Source organism: Alligator sinensis, unplaced genomic scaffold (assembly GCF_000455745.1).
Source record: "Alligator sinensis unplaced genomic scaffold, ASM45574v1 scaffold1329_1, whole genome shotgun sequence".
Taxonomy (NCBI): Eukaryota; Metazoa; Chordata; order Crocodylia; family Alligatoridae; genus Alligator; species Alligator sinensis.
The window spans coordinates 444,888-467,353 of NW_005842460.1; the positions used below are offsets into that span (position 1 = coordinate 444,888).

Sequence of the window (22,466 nt, forward strand, 5' to 3'; positions counted from 1 at the left end):
GAGCCGAGCCGCGCCGGGCGGGCGCTGATCCGCAGGGGCAGGGCGATTCCCTTCCGGCAGCGCCCGGGCCCGGCCCCGTCTGCACGCACCGCGGAGCCAGCCCGCCCGTGCCGGGAAGCGGGGACGGTCCTTGTCCTTGTCCTTGTCCCTGTGACTGTCAGTGTCAGGGTTCCCCATCGCGTGCGACCCCGGCCCGGGCGATCGGAGAGGAAGAGCCCCTGATCCCCGACGGGATCCCGGCTGCACCCACCTGTCTTATGGAGACAGGGGATTCCCCCTCCACCCCAGTGCTCCTTTGGCCCCTTGGTTACGTGGCCATCCGAGCCCCGGATGCGCTGGGCTTGCAGGGTTTGACTGCAATCAAATCTATCGCCAGCCGGGAAGCCTGGATTTGAGCATTGCTTTCTGCAAAAAAAAAGTGCATTCTTGTGGTTTGAGATCCGGGACTCGTTTCACCTCTCGACGCGTCGCGCTTTTAGAGAGAGGTAAGGTGCACGCCGACTTGCGGAGGGACGAGAGAGGGCTGATGAGTAGGTAGTCGGGTCTGTTATCTCTCATCTCCATGTACGGCTGGGAACAGGGCTGTGATCTCTGGAGACGCAAATCCGCAGTTTGAGAAGTGAAAGGAAGCTTCGTGGGATCTTCTAGACCAGGGGTCGGCAACCCCCGGCACGTGTGCCGAGCACGGCACGCGAGGGCATTTTGCTCGGCATGCCACCGCCAGCCGGGCTCTGGGCAGCTGCTGCCAGCCACGAAGCCCGGCTGCTCCCAGCAGGCGGCTGCAAGCCCTGCTGCAAGGCAGGATGATATCTTTGAGCTGTCACAGATCTTAAATTAAGACTATCTTTATATATGGGGTTTTCTGTTTGTTTTTTTAAATCTTAAAAATGGATTACATCAAAAAAATCTGATTTAAATAAAATCCATTTTTTCCCTTTTTTTTTCAAATCATTGATTTTTATCCGCCCTGGGGCTTGGGCCTACAACTAGGATGCCTGCCATGGCTTTGGAAGTATCTGAAACCCCAGGCTGATGAGTCTGGGAGGCAGGATGCTTGCTGATGGTAGCTCCACGTGGATCCGAATGATTGAGTTCTGCTCATTTGATAGGTCTCAGAACGGATTTGGCTAATTTGACCTGGAACGCAAAACTTAAAAACAAAATCTATGCTGTCTTTTTTGCTGCAGACGGCTCAAGAGCCTGGAGGCTGCTAACAGGCGCCGTGCAAGAGTGCAAGAGCCCAGGGTAGGGTGAGGCTTCCCCCGGCGGAGACCATGGCTGCTGCGTTGGAGCCCGTGGCCGCTGTGGGCCTTCCTTCTGCGGTGCTGGTGCAGGGTGAGGTGAAGATGGAGGAGCGGGACACAGCAGGTCTCCAGGCAGGAGCTGAGGGGACAGGACAAGTCCATCGTGTCCTCCAGGCTGGGGCTGGGGAGCTGTCCCCGAGATGGTCAGCACCACAGCAAGTCAAACAGCAATTGCAGGAGGAGCCAGTTCAGTGCCAGGAGATCCAGGGGGAGGAGGCGATGCAGCCTGTGCAGCCCCCACCTGGGGCCACACAGCTGGCACCAGGGGATGTCCTCCCCACCCCAGAGACCTGGCGCCAGCACTTCCGGAGCCTCCGCTACCAGGAGGGCGAGGGGCCGCGGGGGGTGTGCAGCCGCCTGCGGGAGCTGTGCCAGCGCTGGCTGGAGCCCCAGCGCCGCAGCAAGGAGCAGATCCTGGAGCTGGTGGTGCTGGAGCAGTTCCTGGCCATCCTGCCCCGGGAGATGCAGAGCTGGCAGTGGGGACATGGTGTGGAGACCTGCGCTGAAGCGGTGGCCCTAGCTGAAGGGTTTCACTTGGGGCAGGCAGAGAACGAGAGGCTCCAGGTGAGAGCATTTATTTCACCCATGTCATCCATGCGTCTGTCCACACCTCCATGTGGCGGGAGATGTTCCTTCCCATCCCCATCTCTCTCAGGTCCCAGCTCCCCAGTAAAATATTTATCTTGGCTCCAGGTCACAGTGAGTGTAAACGTCGAGGAGGTGTCCTCAGGCACGATGCGGCCCACTGGGGACTTTCAGGGACTTGTTGATTCCTGCCTGGAGCATCTTCTGGAGGAGGCAGGACAGAGGGAAACTCCAGGGACTCGGGACAAGCCAGCTCTTGTCCCCAAAGAGGACGAGCCCCCGCCCCACCAGGAGTCAGGTGAGGTTTCAGATGCAGGCCCAGGTGTGGGTCTGGGTACCTGAGTGGCTGTTCTGCGCTCAGGTGGAGAGGCTGAAATCTGTCTGCCCCTGCCCATGACAGGGCTGCAATATTTGTAACCACGTGGCTGGGGTGGGACAGGGCTCTGATCTCTGTTCCTGGGCAGCACCAGGCTGAGGGCACCTGATCTTTCTCACTGCCTATGTGCAGCACCCAGCAGAAAGATGCACTCACCCCTTTCTCTTGCCCCCGTGAGCCCTCGGTGCCCAATAAGGGGTTGGTGCAGGTGTCGGAGAAATGAAATTCCCCAGTGACATCCGGCTGGTTCACGTACAGCTAATCTCAGGCTGCAGATTCCCCCAAAACAGAAGAGACCAGGGAGTTGTCAGCAGATGGAAGTTGCACAGCCTGGTGCCCCAAAAAGGCTCTTCCCCGGGAGCAGGTAGAGGGCTCCTCTTTCGGGTTCTGGTTTTTCCAGCAGCAGGAGGCACAATCCATTTGTGGAGAAATCTCTCCGCTGGGACATTTTGATGGGGTCAGGGCTCCAACAGATTGACTTTTCCTGTTCTCCCAGTGTCCCTGGATGCCTCCTGTGCACCCTGGAAAAGACTGGCCTTTCCCCCTCCCCTTGAAATGTGAATTCCAACACAACACCAACATCCCTCAAGCTTTTTCCCAGGGAGCGATGTCCCTGCAGGCTCTAACATGGCACGGTGATCGCCGCCCTGACCTGGGACAGAGTTATTGGGGCTCATCTCTAGCTTTGTGCCTATGGAGGTCTATTAGCAAGAGCTGTGGGATTTTGAATCTTCCTTCTCTTCCCCTCTTCTGCACACTGGATCTACTGGCTGCCTTCATCGCAGGCCAATACAGGAGAATAGCGGGGCTTTCCCCGTGCCAGCAACACCAGGACTAACCTATGGATTTTCTTCCCCACCCAACAGGTGCAGGGACCCTGGACAGAGCTGATCAGCAGCCTCCTGAGGAAGAGCCTGTAAACTGGGAGCTGCAGAGGACTTCCCCAGGGAGACTGGGAGAGAGGGGCTCCCTGACACCTGATCTGGGCCAAGTGCAGAAGAGGCAGGGCAGGCCTCCGAAGCAGGGGGAGAGCACGGAGGTGAGCAGGGCACCAGCTCCAGTTGGGTGTGGGTGCAGAGCTGGGGCAGAGCCCAGGACGAGTCAGAGGTGCTGTAAAGAATCTGGGGAGCGGAGAGACCGGAGGAATGACAAGCCTCTGGTGTAGGAGGCTGCAAACACGGTGACATTATCAGGAGCTCGCTCCCTAGTGCGGATAGCCAGGGGTGCTAGTACTGGAAGAGACCACGGAGCCAGGGCTCTCTACCACTAAAAGTGCTGCCTCGGCTGTCTCGAAGGACTGAGCAAATAGAACATGAATTAAGGCAGACACATTGCACCCACATCACGTGGGGAATTTTGTACCCCTAAGCTTGCAACTAGTTGTAGTACCAGATAAGGCTGTGGGGGCAGAAGAAAGATGGACCAGGAGATACTAATGAGTGTAACACTTGTGACTGCAGCTCGGGGAGGTCTTTGAGGCCGTGGCTGTGTACTTCACCCGGAAGGAGTGGGAGCTGCTGGGAGATGAAGACAAGGTGCTTTACCGGGACCAGATGCTGAGGAATTTCCATGCCCTCGTTTCCCTGGGTAAAGCTCTGTTTCTTGCTTCCCCCTGGAGCCATGCGAGCTCCAAGGTTTTGTTGCCTTCCTAGTTTTCAGCAGTCTCATCCTCATGACCTTTTGGCTGGTGGTTTAAATCCACTTCCTCCCCACTGCTCTGTCAGTGATCAGGCCTCTCTCGCGTTTCCTGTTGACACATTCTCCTTCATTTGATCCAGCCGCCTTCACGCAAGTCTTCCCCGTCCTTGCAGCTCCTGGTGCTTCTGTCTTCAGCAGTTCCTTGTCAACAGGATCTCCCCGTGCGTGGTCATATAATCTCCAATTCATTGTGCATAAAAATCAGCTATTCCTTGGGGAATTGCTCTGTTTTCCCCTCTCTTGCGCAGTGTGTCCTATCCAAACACATTGAACAATCAGCATGCTCAGTTCAAATCTCCTTTCTCCTCCTTTGGTTATGACCCAGCAGAAGGTAATGGAAGTCTCATCAGCCTCTACTGCTATGGGGCAAGGGATATTCATTTCCTCAGCTCCTCTGGTGACATAGGTACAGGTGATAAAATCCAGGAGTCAGTTGAAGCCTCTGTCCACGTTCCTTCCTACCGTCTTCATTTCCATAGACTACAGACTAGGGCTTTGCTTTATTTACCTGGAGGCCTGTGCTCTCAAGCTCACTCTGACGTTCCCAAGTGTTTTCCTAAAATCCCTCTACGTATCAGCCACCCTTCACTGTGCTGAAAAGAAGTGGGCTGGGGCAGGGTCTGGTGAAAACTAGCTTTCATTTCCAGAAGATCTCTAACACAGGGACTTGTTCCGGCTTGCGTGGAGCCTTGAGTTACTTACCTTTTACTAGGTCAATTTGCTTTTCTGGTGCTTTCTTGTTCCCTCCATTTCCCCAAAGGACTTTCTTGGGGAAGTGCTCAAATGCTTTTTCTAGGTCAACCAAGACCATATAGAGCTTTTGATTCTTTTCTGTCATTTTATGGGAAATGGCTGAAGTTTGGGGTTTTTTTGTACTTGTCTAAACAGATCCTGGTTATCGCTCATTTTAGTGGTCATCTCGATTTGAGCCGCAAAAACTTTTTCCTTACATTTTTCACTGAGTGGCTAAGTCACTGTTCTCTTGTCATTGGGACATTGGTATTTACTGCCTTTCTCTTTGAAGAAGAGATGTGATATATTAGTCACCATTCACCCCAGTCCCTTACCCTGTTAGGTTTCCTAGACGAAATACCATAATTCCCATACCATTAGTCTCCTAACATTTCAGAACCTGGTTATACAACTCTCCTATTTGCCTGTTTTTTTCAATTAACTACTTCTCTCCTAATATGCTCTGCACACTCCTCTGGAAGTCCAACTTAAATGTATAGTGTCTACAGATGCAAATGTCTTTTGGGTAATTCTCCTTTCAATACTATCTCATAACATGCCTTTCAGGTATGAAGGACCTGTTCGAGACCATGTGTTAATCCTCTTTTCTAGCACTAGCAGCAACGGGTCCAGAATCCAAGTCATTCGTTTATACATGGTGGATTTTAGCCAGCTTATAAATGGTGCGCGCATTCACTCTATGGTTCAGTCTCTCATGCAAGGAATTCAGTGCTGCTTCTCTGACTGCTCCCCTTTTATACGGCTCTTGTCTTTTCTGCATACTGTCTCTAGCGGGTTATGGAATAGAGAAGATCCCACACAACTTACTGATTCGTTTGATGCACTGGCTGGGGAAATTTTCAGCTAATTGCATGATTTCACAATGATTTCACACTTAATTTATACAACACAATTTTATTTTAAGAAATACCATAAACATCAAAAACACAATAACTGTATATATAAGGAACAATACTCTAAATGCACTTCTTTAAAACAATTACAATTACAACTAACTCTATAATTTGAACCAGAAAAGTTATTACTATATTATAGTTACAATCCTAGAATTCTAAGAAGCCAAACACCTAAATATGGTTTCATTCCTCAGTAGTACAATTTAATGGGCTGGCCTCAGTAGTACGATTCAATGGGTTGGCCTCAGCAGTGATAGGAATAAGTCCCCTTCCTTCAGTCCCACTCGGGCGCTCCACGGCTTCAGCGTGAACTAAGAGATTCGTGTTCACGGAGAGGGTGGTTCGGGTGATCAGTCTGATCCGGCCTACACTTACGATTCTTCCTTCGTTGTTCTGCAAGTGAGGCTACCTCCAAATTGGGACTGTAGGTTACAGTTTTTATTGGGTGAGTTGCCGTCTTGGGCCCGTCCTACCCAAACCTGTCACTACTCCCAAATTTGGGCTCGGATCTTACTCAACAGGTTTTTTGCTAGGTGGTCAATTTGTCTTCCGCAATGGAATTTGTCCGCTGACTATTTAGTTTATCTTACATTTTGCTTTGGAAGATTTTCCATACCGCTGCGGTGACCTTTCTTTTACAGCCCCTTTTCAAAAGGCTCCTAGGGTTTTGATCTCTCGCAATGTTTGCTGAAGGGTCGTTTTTCCGGTCCTTACGATAACTTGTTAAAGGTCTCTAGAGATAAGATGGAGGAGCCAAGACTTTAAGCTCGTTCGTTGTAAGGCCAGGTAAAACAAGCAACGAACCTAGATAAGAAGATGAACCTTGCCGTTTGTTTAAACTGGCTAACAGGCATTCAAACTATTACATTCAATATGACACATACAACTTGGTCCAAATCCAGCTTTGCCACTTCTTGAAGCCTTCTCTTTCCTTCAGTACCTCAGGAAACCTATATAGTCCTCCATGAGATTTGCTACCTGGTTTTCTGTATGTGACACCTAATCCTACCTCAGCATCTATACGTGCAGCTTCCTTCCATGCGTCCCAAAGTGCATTTGCAGCAAGCTTTTTATTATTTAGAAGACTGTTGGTTGACATTACTACGTTGCTCAGGCATTCTCTTATAAGCGAACACCCTGTCCTGTAATGGGAGCCATGGCAGGTGCCAGGTTGCTGCTCCACCCAATCCCCTGCAAAAAGTCGAAGAGTGCTCTGTGCCCGGTGCCTGCAGCTCCCAGCTGCTGCCGCTGGCCCCGGAGCCAGCAGGGTTGAAGTGAGCAGCAGGAAGATGGCAGGCAGTGCATGGCACCTCTTGGCCCCTTGCATCTCTCTGGCTTTTGGGGGGCACAGAGAGAGCACAGGGCACTTAGCTCTGGCCCGTGCCCACCCCCAACCCTTGGCTTATGCTGGGGCCAGGGAGGCTGCCCCACTGGGCTGGGACACTGTGTGCCATGTGGTGCTGGCTGCCACAAGGGCACTGGCAACGCGTAGGGGGTGCGTGCGGGTGCACGTGCACCCCCTGAGCGTGGCGGTGCACCCTCTACAAAAAGGTGCTTGCCACTCCCACTGCCAATGCTGCCAGCGGTGTCTGTGGGAGCTCACCGCTTACTGCCGCCGCGCTCCCACCGCCACCGCCGTGCCCCCCAGCGGCCAGGGGCACGAGGGCTTGGCACCCCGTTCCTTGCTGGCTCTCGGAGCCAAGTGCGTGCTGCCTCCTGCCTTGCCCAGGGAGCCTGCCAATGCCAGCCCCTGTCCACCCAGCCCGATTGACGGGCCCTACCACACTTCCCTGCCATTGTGCCTCCTCTTAAGTCATGAAATGGGATTCAGGACTAGTGTATAAAGGACTGACACAACAACTCATTCGATGAATGACAGAAAGGCTTGACTTACTACAAGTATTCATGGTTAAGTGAGCCTAAAGCAGAGCACAGTCCAGTATATTTAGCTGTAAAAGAGATCGTATCTCACCAATGCAGGCGAAGAGGCGACTCAGTCTTGTCAGCTTCTCAAGGCGTGGATTCGTTCACCAGCAGATCCGCCCGGCGAGGTAGGAGTTCTTGTCAAAATGATTTCTCATTCTTGAAGTGCGTCCTGTTAGCTGTTTTGCTTCTCTTTTATACCCAGCGAGTTCAAAGCATTCTTGTAGTTGTTTCAATCAAGAGAGAATCCCAAGCAGTGATTAATGGGAAAATCCTGTTAATCAAACTGTTCATTATTGGCTATCAGACAGTCCTGATTTGGATTGAATTACCTTTTTCAGTAACAGGAGGTAATCCATTTCTACTGAGTTGGAACATATCAAGAAATGATTAACACTCAAGAAAAACACAACGCCCATGTGGAGAATGGCTCTTCCTACACATAAGCATGAGTTAATTGCAAAGAAATATTTACTGTACTAATTAATCAAGGATAGCCATTTCACCCAGTTACATACCAGACAAATAGGAGCTTGCTTAAAATCAGCATAAATATAGGTAAGATGCACTGGAAGTGATACCTCATTATCGAGAAAGTCCAGCTGCAGACTGCTATCTTCTTGCACTATGCAGTTGTCATCAGTATTTTGCATTTTCACTTTTGTGAGCAGGCCCAGCTCAGCTTGAGTTTCACAGTCGTCACCTCTGAGCCCGGCTCCCTCTGTGGCAGAGTGATGGACAGGGCTGAGAGGATGGGGATTAGCCAAGGGGTGCATATGACAAGCCAGGGCTTTGTTGGGGATTGGATTGGTTTGGCTTCCCCCGTCCCCCATCACCATTATCGGTCCTGAGGTTTGACTCATTCAGGGGAATCAGCCCCATCACCGAGGGAGGCAGACATCTTCCCAGGAGTGTTTCTACAATACAGCCAGGCAGGGTGGTGGGAGCAGCTCCCTGGAGGTGGGGACGGGGGGGCTGTGGCTTGGGAGTGAAGACTCAGGGCAAAGACATATCAGGGCTGTTCAATGCCACAAAGCAATGGTGGGAGGAACATCTGCAGCTGGACCCGCATCCTGGTGAGCGAGGGAAGCAGTGGGAGCTCTGAGTTTCCATGATAAAAAAACCAAAATCAAATGCCAAAATATATAGGTATTCAGAATGCATTTATTATAATGATTGTGGCACTGGTAGGCTTCCAGACTGTTTAAAAACTGTAATTATATCAGTAAAATATTGTGATAGATAGATAGATAGATAGATAGATAGATAGATAGATAGATAGATAGGGGCATATCTATCTATTATATATATAAAATAGCATTTCATTTTAATCATGGAAAAACATGGAATTCGGGTGTTTTAAATCAGAGAATATGTCATTTCTAAACAGAGATAACCCTGCTTATAAACTAATTTCTGCTATTTCATGTCTCAGTTCTCTCTCTCTCATATCTCTGGGAGTGGCCCAAAGTCACCAAGTAGTACGCTGCTTTGGGCCACGAGGCTCTCACAAGATACCGCACTTTCACTGTGGTTATATCTCTCTTTCTAGTCACTGTGCAATGTATTTGTCTTGGAGGGCCCGCTCTTTTGGATGCGATTCTAGTTTTGGGAAACTCTGCAGATCATTTCCACATTATGGGATTGCACATGCTGGGAAATGTGTCTCCTTTTTTTCTTCTTTTCTCCGTATCCATGACTCCCATGAACTTTATCTTAAACCCTTCAGTATCTGCCAACTTGTGCAAGCATCTCTGCCCAAAGATCATCCTCCCATTGGATTGCTTTAGTCGGATCTATAGTTCTTATAAAATCATCCTTTCCTGTGCTCTGCTGATGACAAATTACCCTCTCTCCCAGGAAAAAGAACTATTGTCAGACATTTGTCATGGGTTCTTTTCACTCCCACAAGTCCTGGCTTTAAACCTTCACTGAGAATAAACTCATTTCCACTCCTTCGCCTGGAATTACACTAAGATAAGTGTTATCCATCCATAAATGTGTCTGATGTCTCTTAATTTTGGTACCTTGAAAACAGTAAAAGCTGTTTCTTTCTGCTTTCTACTACATCACACATCACTCTCTCCACCCCTGTCCGTCATGACTTTTGTACCCTTTTTATACTTCAGAGAGGTGGGTGCTATGTTTCCTGTGACCAACTCTCCCTCCACCACCTGGGTGACAAGACCCATCATCTATTGAAGGCTTCTCCCTGCAGTGCCTTCTCTTTCGTCCCAAATATCCACCCTCCCTTTCCCTTCGAGGCCCTACTACAAGGGGTGGGGGCAAAGTCTGGCCCATGGGCTGGATCAGGCCCGCGAGAGTCTCCATTTCCCAGCAGCCCCTGTGGTGGCAGCTCCTTCTGGCTGCCACCACTGGACCCAGCCCCACTTCCCAGGCATCCTGTCCCATCCACCCTGCACCCGCTGCCGGGTGCAGGACCTGCATGAGCAGGGGACGTGGTCAGGCTGCCGGGATGGTGCCACAGCCAGGAGTGAGATGGGCGGGTAGGGCCGAGGAGATCCCGGGATCTCGGGGTGCTGGGGTTGGGGCAGAACTGTGATCCGCTGCCTGCACGGCCCTGTGATGAGTGCAGGCAGGGGTGTGCAGGCAGCGGATCCTGGCTCTGCCCCGGCTCTGGCCCTGCGCTGTCACCAACACACGATCCTGGCCCCAGCCCCAGAGCAGCTCCCCATCCAGCCACACACCCTGCCTGCGTCGCTCCCGGCTGGCCTTCATGGAGACCCTGCGAGTGCAGGGCTGTGACCGTGTGGGACCAGGGTAGAGCCCCAGCTCTGCAACCCCACTTGTCACGGCCCCACTGCTCCCAGGGTCTCCATGAAGACCAGCCGGGGCAGGGACTGCTGGAAAATAGAGTCCAGCCAACAGCCAGATCCACCGTTTTGCCCACGCCTGCCCTAGTAGAAACCTTGAGTTTATTGGATCCATTTCCAATCCCCATCAGTTATTCTTCTTTGACTGCCAAATCACAAACGCACTTTAACCACTGCCCCAAACAGGATATGGAGGTCCCACACCTAACTTAATCTGCCGCGTCCAGCAAGGAGAGTTGGAGCTCTGGGTCTGTGAGGATGAGGACCATGGGGAAATCTCCAGGTCAGAGGACCTGTCACCAGGTGAGTTGTGTCTATCCCCTCTACCTAGTTCCCTTCAGAAATTCTCGATACCCAGAGTGACAGGGGGCTTAGAAGCTGCTGACCGCTCCTGTGCTGCCGTTCCAGGTTGCTAACCTCAAAGAGCTTATGCTATAATGTGTCCAGGCAGGTGTTCTTCCCACCCCCTGAAATTCAAAGCTGTGGAGACAAGCAACTCTTCCTTTCTTCTCTCCCTAATTACAGGTGTTAGGGAAGTTGAGATTAACACGCTTTCATGTTTGCAGGGGGCAGGAGGGGGGGAATGAATACCCCAGAGTTTGCACCAGAGTCTTACCTTTGCTGTTTTATCTCTGGGCCTTGAGTGTCACAAACCCTGAGACCCAGCACAGAGTCCATGTGCAGGTTAATGCCAAGGGATACATGTACATGCCACGATATTTGCCCTTTCATGCACTGCAACTGCACGTCTGTTTGCACGAGCGGGATTTCCCAAAGTTTTAAAACTCTTTTTGGCATGTTAAAGTAAAACTGCTCGGATGTAGTTTAGTTTGGCTCGCCGTGAATTAAAGTGTTGCGTCTATGGATTCGTTGCATGCAAACACAAAGACACTCAAAGACGTGTAACAACCCTCTTTTTCCATCAGTAGGTGTTACGCTGCTTTTGTAGTTCAGGCCTTTGTCCACTAGATGCCACTTTGGATTGCTGCTCCTAATTTTCTTTTTGGCCCCCGCTCATCCTGCTGTCCTGTACTGCTGCCCGCCTCCCCTGCTGTGTGCAGGCTGGGCAGTGTGGGGGTTGCCAGGTGGGGGGAGGCACCTGGGGGTTGGGATCCATGGTGTGGGTGGGTCGCACGGTGGGATGGGGATCCCAGGGTCCCAAGGAATCGTAATCCACCTCTGCCCCCCACCCCTGCCATCTGCCATGCTGTCGCTGCTCAGCTTGGGGATTCCCTGGGGTTCGCCCTTCTCTGCTGTTTCACATGAGGATACAAAAGACAGGAGGAAAATCATCCATTCTCTTTTATAGATAGAGCCTTTCATTTTTTTCACCCTTTTATTTTGTTCGTTAGTAAACACACGAGCGGCACGGTTACATTTGTAGAAATCCAAGCAGAGAACTATGCACAGTTGAACAACTAGCAGCTACATTGATTGAGGCCACCAACCCCCCCTGCTGCAGGACATTCAGCAGACAAGGGACCCCAACCCCATTTGGGCAGCTTGGGGCAGGCACCCCTGCAAGGCAGACATCCAGTGGAGGGAGCCAGCACACAGGTGCACAGATGCCGGCCTGGAAGTGTTGCACACACTGCGTGCTTCACAGACATTTCTGAAAGATTATTTGTACTGATTACTCTCATTATTTCTACTCTACTAATTATTCAAACAATTATTTCTAATGATTGCTATGAAAGAGGGCAGACCCCCACCCACCAGACGCTGACACTGGGCAGGCAAGAGACCCCAGAGTTTGTGCCAGGCACCCAAGGAAGCACTCACAAAATAGCATAAGCAGTATTTGACATGCAGATTATTAACATTTCTTTAAATCCAAATATTGTTCGACATTGAGATATACATAACTTAATAGCTTAGTCACAACCAGCATGGGATAGTTATAATATTGTAACTTGAGCAACAAAGACTCTTCATAGATGTTAGGGTTGGAAGGGACCTCAATAGATCGAGTCTGAGTCCAACTTATTTTTGTAATTGAAAATTTGAAATGTATAGTGGTCAAATGCTAAATGTTTGGGATTGGTGATAGTCAGGTTTTGACTTTCGGAGTCACCGGTATTTTTATGAAGTGTTGTGTTGTATTTTTCTGTGTTTGCTTACGGTTTTGCTTGTGTGTGACTTGTGTTTTTGCGTCTGTGTCTCATACATTCTGATCAAGCACTAGTCGGTCTTTTCAACAGCACCTTCACGCTGCAAGTATTTCTCGTTGCATTTTTATATTTGCGTCGTTGTGTTTGTGTGATTGTGTTTTGTGTATTTGTTTTCTGGGGTCTCGTGCTTGTGTGTTTGCATGCTTTGTTTGCTTGTGTTTGTGCACTTTGTGAATGCTTGTTTCATAGCGTGCATAGACATCGGGGCTGGAAGAGACCTTGTGAGATCTTCCGGTCCAGCGCCCCTGCCCAGGGGCAGGAAGTCAGCTGATTTATAGTACGAGTTGCTTGATCAGAATGTATGAAAAGGTGGGACCTCAAGTAGAAACAGGCTAGATGCAAACATTGCTCTGCACTGGCATTTGCATAAGTTCATAGCTTCTGTACAACTCGGCTGGAAGAGCGACAGCACCATAACACAACGGAGGGACGCACCAACCACAAAGCCCTGATAGGCAGAGCACATACTGTACGCTTCCCAGACATTTCAGATAGCCTTTTTCTAAAGATTACAATCGCTCTGATTATTTCTAATCATTAGTCTATCCATTATTTCTAAGGATCACTAGGAAAGAGGGCAGACACCCCCCGCCCCCCCCAGACGCTGACACCGAGCTGGCAGTAGAAAGAGGGCAGTCACCCACCCCACCGGGTGCTGACACCGAGCAGGCCGTCCCAGTGCAGATTCCTGGGACATGGAGGCCACCTGGGACTTGTCCATGGGCTCGTTCCCTGCGTTGGACCTCTCCCTGGAAGCAGCTAGGAAACACAGCCCCGCTCCTTCCAGAAGAGAGAACAGCTATAAATCCTCCCCTCCCAGAACATTTCTTGGAGGGATGAGGAATGAAACATGTTGGCTTTTTCTAGCAAATAAAAACAGTGCTCGTGTGCTGCAGAAGCAGCTGGTTCAATGGGAGGCACTGCTCCCCACAGACCTATGACTGCCGACAAGCCCCAGAAATCCACTGTGAGGCTGTTTAGCCTTGTACCCTGAGTGATGCTGCTCTCAGGACTGCCAGAGAGCAAGGGTGAGCGCTGGGGAGCAGTCTCACCAATGCACTTCGGCTTCTGCAACGTGTCAGTCCGGTCAGGTGGAGGCTCGGCATCATCTCCCCCGAACTCACCAGTGCTGAAGAACAGCGTTTCTCAACCTTTTAAATAGCAAGTACCCCCTAACTTCTGAAAATTTTACTAAGTACCCCAACACTCATTTTACAGGGGATTTTATACTTACAGACTAATGTGTGCCATATGTCAGAAGCAGGGCTGTGCATATAAGGCCGTGATATGACTGATGTCTGATCTGATCTGATGTAGGTAGGGTTACCACCATTTACACCAGGGGTGCACCTGGGCTAGAGGTGATGTTGGGCAAAGGTAGGAGGGCTGGACCCGGTGCCGCGCAAAGTGTGACGCGCCAAATTATTACTGGGGAATTTAAAGTGCTGCGCAACGTGTGGTGCACCAAATTTTTTGCCATAGTTTTGACAGGAAAAGAGGGTGAGAGAGAAAGAAAGCATTGGGGTACCCGTGTACCCCCTGCCTGTGTCTCACGTACCCCCAAGGGTATGCGTACCACAGGTTGAGACACTGTTCTGTAGAAGAAAGTGGCCATTAGCCTCATTCTTCCTTTAAGCAGATGCCTCTAGTCTCAATCTCAGCCTGTTGGAGCACAAAGCCATTTGGGTCCTGTCCTAATCCACGTGTCCCACATCTGTTTCTCCCATCAAGGTGGTTGGGCTGGCAGCTGGGTCAGAAATCTGGCTCTGAAATCCACTGAGTAGGGAAATGTGCACGGCACATGGATCTGGCCCTCCCTCACCCAACGTTTGGGGTTTTGGAAGGAAGACCTTGTTTTCTTATGGAAACACAAGTGCTGAGGTCCAGTCCTGCTTGAAGGCCTAGCCCAGCAAGAGGAATAGCAGTGCTTGGACTAATGTCAGGAACTAATTTGGAGTTTCTCTTCCCCATGCAGGAGGTGCCTGCCTTCTGGGCAGAGCTGAGGAACAGCGTCCCGAGGAAGGGCCAGCAAACGTGGAGCCACCACAGACTTCCCCGGGGACTTTGGGTGAGATGGGCTCCCTGAGACCTGAGAAGGACCAATGGCAAAAGGGTCAGGAGAATATAGCAGTGAACCAGGTACCATCTCCAATGGGGTGTGAGATTGGAGAAGAGACAACAGCCAGAAAGAGCCCTGAGTTCAGGGGACAATTCGTGGAGTTGAGAGGTCTGAAGAGCCTGGATCACAGCAAGATCCATTCTGGAGAGCTTCCCCACCGCTTCATCAAATGTGCAAAGAGCTTTGTGTGCAGCCCGGACCTGGTCAAGCACCAACATGTGCACAGGGAGAAGCGTCGGTACCAGTGCATCACATGTGGTAAGACCTTCACCCAGTTCTTCTCCTTGGCTCAGCACCGGCACGTCCACTTGGGGAGGAAGACACATCGTTGCACCAAGTGCAGGAAGAACTTCATCTGCTGGCAAGACCTGTCCCGACACCGGTGTGTGCAGAGGGAGGAGCAGCCACACCACTGCACGAAGTATGGGAAGCGCTTCAGGCGGCCCTCTGACCTGGCCCAGCACAGGTGCCTGCACACAAGAGAAAAGACGCATCAGTACTCTCCGTGTGGTGCCATCTTTATCCGCTCGTCCATCCTGGCCAAACACCAGCTCATCCACACAGGGCAGACGCCTTGTTCTGATTCTGGGAAGAGCTTTACCCGCCCTTCCCACCTGGCACGGCACCACCTTGTGCACACAGGGGAGAATCTATATCAGTGCCCTGAGTGTGGGAAGAGCTTCACCCAATCCTCCAGGCTGGCCCAGCACCAGCGCATCCACACAGGGGAGAAGACACTTGGGTGCCCTGAATGTGGGAAGTCCTTCAGCCGCTCCTCCAGCTTGGCCCGACACCAGCTTATCCACACAGGGGAGAAGAGACATCAGTGCTCTGTGTGTGGGAAGAGCTTCACCCAGTCCTCCACCCTCGTTCAGCACCAGCGCGTCCACACCGGGGAGAAACCACATCGGTGTTCTGAGTGTGGGAAGAGCTTCACCCAGTCCTCTAGCCTGGGCCGGCACCAGGACCTCCACAGAGAAAAGGCACATCAGTGTTTGGTATGTGGGAAAAGTTTTACCCACTCCTGCCACCTAGCCAGGCACCAGCGCATCCACACAGGGGAGAAGCCATATCGGTGCTCTGGGTGTGGGAAGAGCTTCATCCTGTCCTCTAGCTTGGCTCGGCACCAGCGCCGCCAGGCAGGGAAGGCAGATCAGTGTTTAGTGTGTGGGGAAAGATTTACCCTTTCCTGCCACCTGGCTGAGCACCAGCGCATCCACATACGGAAACCCTCACATCAATGCTCTGAGTGTGGGAAGAGCTTCACCGAATCCTCCAGCCTGGCCCAGCACCAGCGCATCCACAGAGTGGAGAGGCCACATCAGTGCTCGGAGTGTGGGAAGAGATTTACCCAAGCCTCCCACCTGGCCCGGCACCAGCTTACCCATACAGCAGAAAAGCCACATCGGTGTTCAGAGTGTGGAAAGAGCTTCACCCAGCCCTACAGCCTGTCCCAGCACCAGCGCATCCACACAGCGGAGAAGCCCTATCAGTGCTCTGAGTGTGGGAAGGGCTTCACCCAGTCCTCCCACCTGGCCCGGCACCAGCGCATCCACACAGCGGAGAAGCCCTATCAGTGCTCTGAGTGTGGGAGGAGCTTCACCCAGTCCTCCCACCTGGCCCGACACCAGCGCATCCATTCCCGGGAGCATCCATAATTCTGGCAGCAAAGCAGGAAGGGCTTGCACATGTCTACATATTTAGCACCCACCTATGGCTGTATTCAGGCAAACAGCCTCATGCTGGGGGGCTGCAGAAAACGTTCACCCAGCCTTCGGCCCTTGTAGGGCACTGCAACACGCAAAGGACCCAAGGGCTGGCCTCTGGGAGGTTCGATTGGTGGGCTGGGGCTAAGAGGTAACACCTGAGGCCAGCCCAGATGCATGCAGAACCTGTGAGGAGACTATCTTTGCATCAGCCCTGAAGCCTGTGCATTCCCCATCATTTTCTAAAAGCAGACAGTGGTCCCAAGGGGAGAACGAGTTCCTTCAAAATAGGGTGTCCTCTCCAAGACAACTGGCTTCAAATGACACTCAAGAACTGTCACTTCCCAGCTTCATCCTCCCTCCTGTTCCCAGGCTTCTGGTATGTGAGGCTCTTGAGTTGCAAGAAGGAGGACATTCATGGCTGGGGAAGCATTCCCTGCCCTCCACCCTGAACTCACCTTTCCTCACCGCCACCCAAACCCTCTCCCAGTCACACTCAGGCCCATTAGGTGTCTGCAAGACACTGCTCTTGCCACCCTCTGAGCCTAGTTTAGCAGATTTTGCTTTTCAGCCTGTCTTCAAAACTGTGCACCACTGGGTGCCTGCTGCTCCCCCTGCCCTCCTTTCCTTCACTGCATTCTCTATAATGTGTTCTCTGCTCAAACAGACCCAAACCTGGTGGCCCTGAGGACTGGGGCAGTTGCCCACAGCCCTCTCCTTCCTCTCCCCTTGCCCCATCTGCACTTCCCTTGGTGCAGGGACAGTCTGAGACCAGAGGCCTTTGCTAGGCAGATGCTTCTGGCTGGGGCTTGGGGTAGAGGGGCTGGATGGGGGCATGGGGCTGAGTTCTGCTGCTGGCTCCCCCTGGGTCCTACTGCCCCTGGCTCCTGTCATCTTTGACAGGCAGCCAGGAGCAGATTAAAATTAATTTTTTAAATGTTTTAGGAGCCTTGTGGGCTGGATAAAATGGCCTGGCAGGCCGGATGCAGCCCACAGGTCATATTTTGCCTGCCTCTGTGCTAGTGGGTTACTCCAAGAGGTTAATAACTCATCATTGCGCATGCTCTTTTATTCATCGCCTCTGTAACTGTCCTCTGCTGGTCTCTCCCAATGTATAAAACTGTGGTCACTTTGTCTGTATGACAGCACTTAAAAAAAATAACCTTGTAACTTTTTTTCAATGAGTCTTTGTTTTTTGGCCAGAGGGCTGGTTCGTCTTGTTGATGGAGGCAGCTGCAGAAAGAAGAGAGGGAACGGGACTTGGTTTGACACGTTTGGAGGCGCCTGTTTCATGCCTCCCACATGTAGGCACAGTTCACCCTGTTTCAGAGGCCTTTTCCCATGTGCTCCCCTGGTTTCCTTGGGCTCCCCACTCTGTGGCCCTGCCTGCCGCATCCTGCTGGGACAAGCAGACAGGGGAGGCCACCCTGGGCACGGAGACCTTTGGGGACAGCACCTCGCCTGTGTCCTGCCCTCGCCCCAGGGCTGCAGGTCTGCAGCAGTGACATGGCCCCACTTGCACTTCCAGGTTGCGACTTGGAACAGTCAATGCGATTGTCACAGGTGCACCTGGGGCTGCTTCCACTTCTGGTCTCCGGAAGGCCCGCGCCTCTATGGTCCCCTCCATCTCTTCTGGTGGTCCTGGAGGACCACGACTCTGCGTTTCTGCTGCGTCTGTTCTGGGCGCTCTGGAGAACCACGGCTCTATGGTCTGAGGCTGTGGGGTGGGAGTGAGGGGCACTGGAAGGGGCACCATCAGCTGGGACCAGGTGGGGCTGTGGGCACTGGAAGGGCGCTCCAGGGTGCAGCCCACCCCCAGGCCCTGTGTCAGCGCAGGGCAGGACCCCCACAAAGTGCCAGGTGTGGGGCTGGCTGAGAGGTGGTGGGTCGTGGTCTGCCCCTCCCTCTCCCCCAATCACTTGATAAAATCCTGTCGTCTCCCCCCTGCAGGCAGGAGCCCTGACGCTGCCGTGTGCGCTCAAGGCCAGAGCGCGTGGGCCCAGGCTACCGAGATGGAGCTGGCTGCCCAGTGCAGCCTTCGGCCGTAACAGAGGAGCGGGACCCAGCCGGCTCCGAGCCCCGGGCAGGGGAAATCCCTCACGTTGTCCCCACAGGTGCAGGCTGAGCATCCCTGACACTGGCGACACCGCAACGGGTCAAGCAGGAGCGGCCACTAGGAAGAGATGGATTGGTGCAGGTCTTGAGGGAGAATGGATTTTCTCTGTGACTCCTGGCTGGTTACTGCTCAGTTAAACCCTGGCCTTTGCTCCGACTCGGAGTCCCCCAACACAGAGGGGACCTGGGACTCATCAGCTGATGAAAGCCCCACCGGCTGCTTCACAAAGCGAGCCCCTTCCCCAGGAGCACGTAAGGATCAGTGGCTCTGCCCTCCCCAGCAGCATCTCTCAGCCAAAAGCTGGTGCCTGCTTGATGGGGATTGATGTCCCAACACTTCAGCTTGTCCTGTTTTCCCAGCTGTGACAAACCCATCCATGTCCTTGCTTATTTGGCCGGCCTTGGCTCCCGGGGTCTCTGACCCGTGTGGACAGTTCTGAAAGGCCGGGCATATTCCACAGCTGGGTCCTCAGTAACATCCAGCCAGACCCCACCACCGCTCTCACGAGTCACCAAAATCTTCCAGGAAGTTCTGGTCTCCCTGAGACACCTGCACCCCGTCTGGTGAAAGAGCCACGACTCTGTTGCCTTCTCTGTAGAGGAGCTGATTTCCTCTATTCCAGACAGACAATGCCTTAGGCACCTCGCTTGATTATCTTCCCGTTACACCATGAGATTATGGACGTCTGTGCCTATCAAACACCATAACACAGCTAACAACACGACAGAAACTGAGCCTAGCTTCACACTAGTTATAGAGAGAGGAGTCAACCTAATTTGGGAGAACATCCCCACATGCCACATGAGGCCCCCAGCACACACTACACTTAAGATGCGATTAGGTAGTTAATCGCATCTCAAGTTGCGACTTGGCCAGGTACTAGTGCAACGAATAGCGTGAGGAAGGATGGAATAAGCCACATTATTATACAAATCGTTTAATGATTTTTTGCGACAGGATCTGATGTGGGATAGGAACCAATCACACCCCTTCACTTGCCTGTCTGCTGGGGCCACAGTAAACCCCAAAGGCAGCTCAATTTTGGAGTGAATCCATGACACCCCTAGAAACCCCTGTCCAACTGCAGAGCCCTTGGCCTGATGGAGAAGCGGGATGTGGCCTTGGACATGGAGGGACCTGGGGCATTGAGGCAACCTCACTCCCATACCTAGAAATACACTGCTACTGCTACTGCTACTGGCCATTTCCAGGTTATATGCATCCTTGAGTTTGCAGCATTGGGCATTTTTCTAAAACACCCTCTGCATGGACCTACCCAGGCTTTCCTCATCATGCTTCTCTCTTTGCACGTCGTCTTCATGCTGTCCTTGGCAGTGTTTTCACTTGGACAGAACTTGTGGTGGCTTTGCTCAGCTTCAACTAACTAGTGGCTTTTTAGCAAGTTCGATGGCTATGCAAGGTCTCGTGGGAGCAGACGCTGGCAGTTTCTGTGGTTACCCTACGCTCTGCTGCTATGATCAAAGCCCGAGTCCCAGTTACTCCTCTGTTCTGCCCACCATGAGCCCTGTGTGCCCAAGAATGGTCTGATGTGGGAGTGCAGGCAATGGGTTTTCCTAGTGACTTTGGGCTGGTTTTTATTCACAGTTAACCCCAGGCCTCTGTCCTGCTGCAGATTCCCCCGCCTCAGAGGAGACCTGGGACTCGTTGGCAGATGAAAGCTCCTTGTTCCCCAGTGAAGACCCTTCAGTAGGGACAGGTAAGAAATGGTGATTCTACCCTTTCCAGCAGCAGGAGGCACTGCCGATTGGCAGGAAACTCTTGTCTGCTTGAATGTTTTGTTGGGAATTGATTCAGCACGTTGCCTGCTCTCCTGGCCTCCCCCTAGAAACAGCCCTCATCCCCTGGAGCAAGTGGCCCTGTTTGTTGCCTCCTCTACAACATGCATCTTGATGTAGCACCAGGTTTCCCGTTGTGTCTCGTAGGGAGTGATGTCCATGTTTCCCGCTCTGAGCACTGAGTCACTGGGGCTCATCTCCAGCTTCTTGGCTGCGGAGGTCCATTAGAAGGGCCCTGCTACGCATTCAAATGAAAGCTGGATAGAAACCAGCTATAGAGTTGTTACACATTTTCATAGCTGGTTGGTTCTCTTGATAGCTGGGGAGTCATTTTTATCACGTGATAAAGACTTTGCATGTGTGGCTGGTGTAAATTTATTGTGCAATCCACCACTTAACGGTGTGATAATTACTTTGCTCTTGTGGCCGGTCTTAATTTGTGTATTAGCTGATCTAAATTTATTGTTTGGTTCAGTTGGGTAATATATGTAAAGTCTAGCAGGGCCCTTAGAAGATCTGTGGGATTTTGACTTTTCCATCTCTTTTTCTCCCCCATAGACTAAGGCCTTGGGGGCTGACTTAGGCACATGCCAGCACAGGGGCGTAGCAGGGCTCTGCCTTTGCTGGTGGCGCTGGGGCTAGCCTGTGTCATCATCGCTGTGCTTGTCGAGTGTTATTGATGTGCCGTCAATGTTGAAGGCTCCTGCCACGTGTTACATATATTACACAGCTTACTGGTCAACCGCGCAATAAATTTATACCGGCCACATGTACAAAGTAATTATCACACCATAAAAATGTCCATTAAACTATTAAAAGAACCAAACACCTATGAAGTTAGTGCTTGAACAAGTGTAGCAACTTTATAGCTGGTTTCTATCCAGATTCAATCTGAACGTGTGACAGGGTCCGAAGTCTCAAAGACTGGTGCCGGCAAAAAATCACCAAAAAATCCCAACACAAGTCTTGTCTTAAAGAACGACCACAGGCTCAGTTTGGTGGCAAAGGTATGTCCAGGTTTAATGTCTAGAAGACGTGGCCTTAACACAGTCAGATAAGGTGTCGATGTGCTTATGCCCGTGACAAGGCATTGGCACCATGCAGGTCCTCTAGGTCAACACAAAGTTCCCTTTATTTCTAATCCTGCTTTTATACAGTGTTCAAAATACACTACATGTTACATTCCCCCAATATCTTGAGCCATCCTGTACCATGGGCTTGCTCCACATCTGGACCTAGGGGTTCCCATTCCAGCCTTATCCGGGTACTGAACTATTCTGCACCTTGTACAGCCATCTCCCTCTCGAGCATCTGGCCACATGCAAAGTTTTGCTTGTGCTAGGAGTTCAGGCATCAGTCGGATTCGCTGGCCAGGCCTACTCTGGCCAATGCTTTAGCAAAGTCTTTGCACGAGCAGTATCGATGATCAATGTGCCAGTGAGGCCCGCAGCTGGTGGATGCTCTTCGCCTCCCAGCAGGTGCAGGGACCCTGAGCACAACTGAGGAGCAATCACCTGAAGAAGGGCCTGTAGACCTGGAGCTGCTGAGGCCATCCCCAGGAAGATCTGGAGAGAGGGGCCAAGCCAAGTGCATGAGAAGCAGGGTAGGTGCCCACAGCAGAGAGAGACCATGGCTGTAAGCAAGGGACAGGCTACAGTGGGGTGTGCATGTGCAGGCAGGGCAAAGCCCAGCAAGAGGTGAGGGCGTGGGGAAGAGCCAGAGGAGCGGAGACCTGAAGATCCGCAAGACGCTTTACCAGCAAGACAGACTGCATTGAAACCAAGCCAGCAGGGAGTGCCTCGGGGGGGGGGACAGGAGCTTGCTGCCAAGTACAGACAGCCTGGGAGGCAGGGACTAGAAATGCTGCTCCCAGCATCTGCAGGTCCAGTGCTCCCTGCCTCTGGAAGCACTGCCTCAGCTGCCTCTAATGCTGGGGTGGGCAATTATTTGAGCTGGAGGTCCATGCAGGGTAGGATTACCGTACACCCAGGTTTTCTGAAGGTGTGCTCTGTGTGCAGAGCCCCCAGCGGCAGGCAGGTGAGAGAGGGGGAATGTGCGAGTGCGCTGTATGGGCAGCGGAGCTGGCGGGGCAGGGGGCTGTGGGTGGGGAGTGCGGGGTTTCAGCATGGTCTGGGGGACGGGGTACAGTGGGTCAGGCGGGGCAGACATATCGCTGCTTCCTCCACAAT

The 22,466-nt window shown here is 52.1% G+C and overlaps 1 protein-coding gene across 3 annotated transcripts; it reads left to right on the forward strand.

The window, feature by feature from the left end:
- The first annotated feature begins 6 nt into the window (after nt 1-6).
- On the forward strand, nt 7-17,539 carry LOC106722584 (zinc finger protein 135-like). 3 transcript variants are annotated; one of them, XM_025212417.1, is made up of 7 exons: nt 7-485; nt 1,188-1,868; nt 1,998-2,187; nt 3,132-3,304; nt 3,726-3,852; nt 10,556-10,672; nt 14,516-17,539. In XM_025212417.1, the coding sequence occupies exons 2-7, from the start codon at nt 1,275-1,277 to the stop codon at nt 16,315-16,317; spliced, it is 3,003 nt and encodes a 1,000-aa protein (XP_025068202.1). In that variant the 5' UTR covers nt 7-485; nt 1,188-1,274; the 3' UTR covers nt 16,318-17,539. The 3 variants fall into 3 exon arrangements, with proteins under 3 accessions (XP_025068202.1, XP_025068201.1, XP_025068203.1); XM_025212416.1 differs by having other exon boundaries at nt 7-1,868; XM_025212418.1 differs by lacking the exon at nt 10,556-10,672 and having other exon boundaries at nt 7-1,868.
- Nucleotides 17,540-22,466: the final 4,927 nt, after the last annotated feature.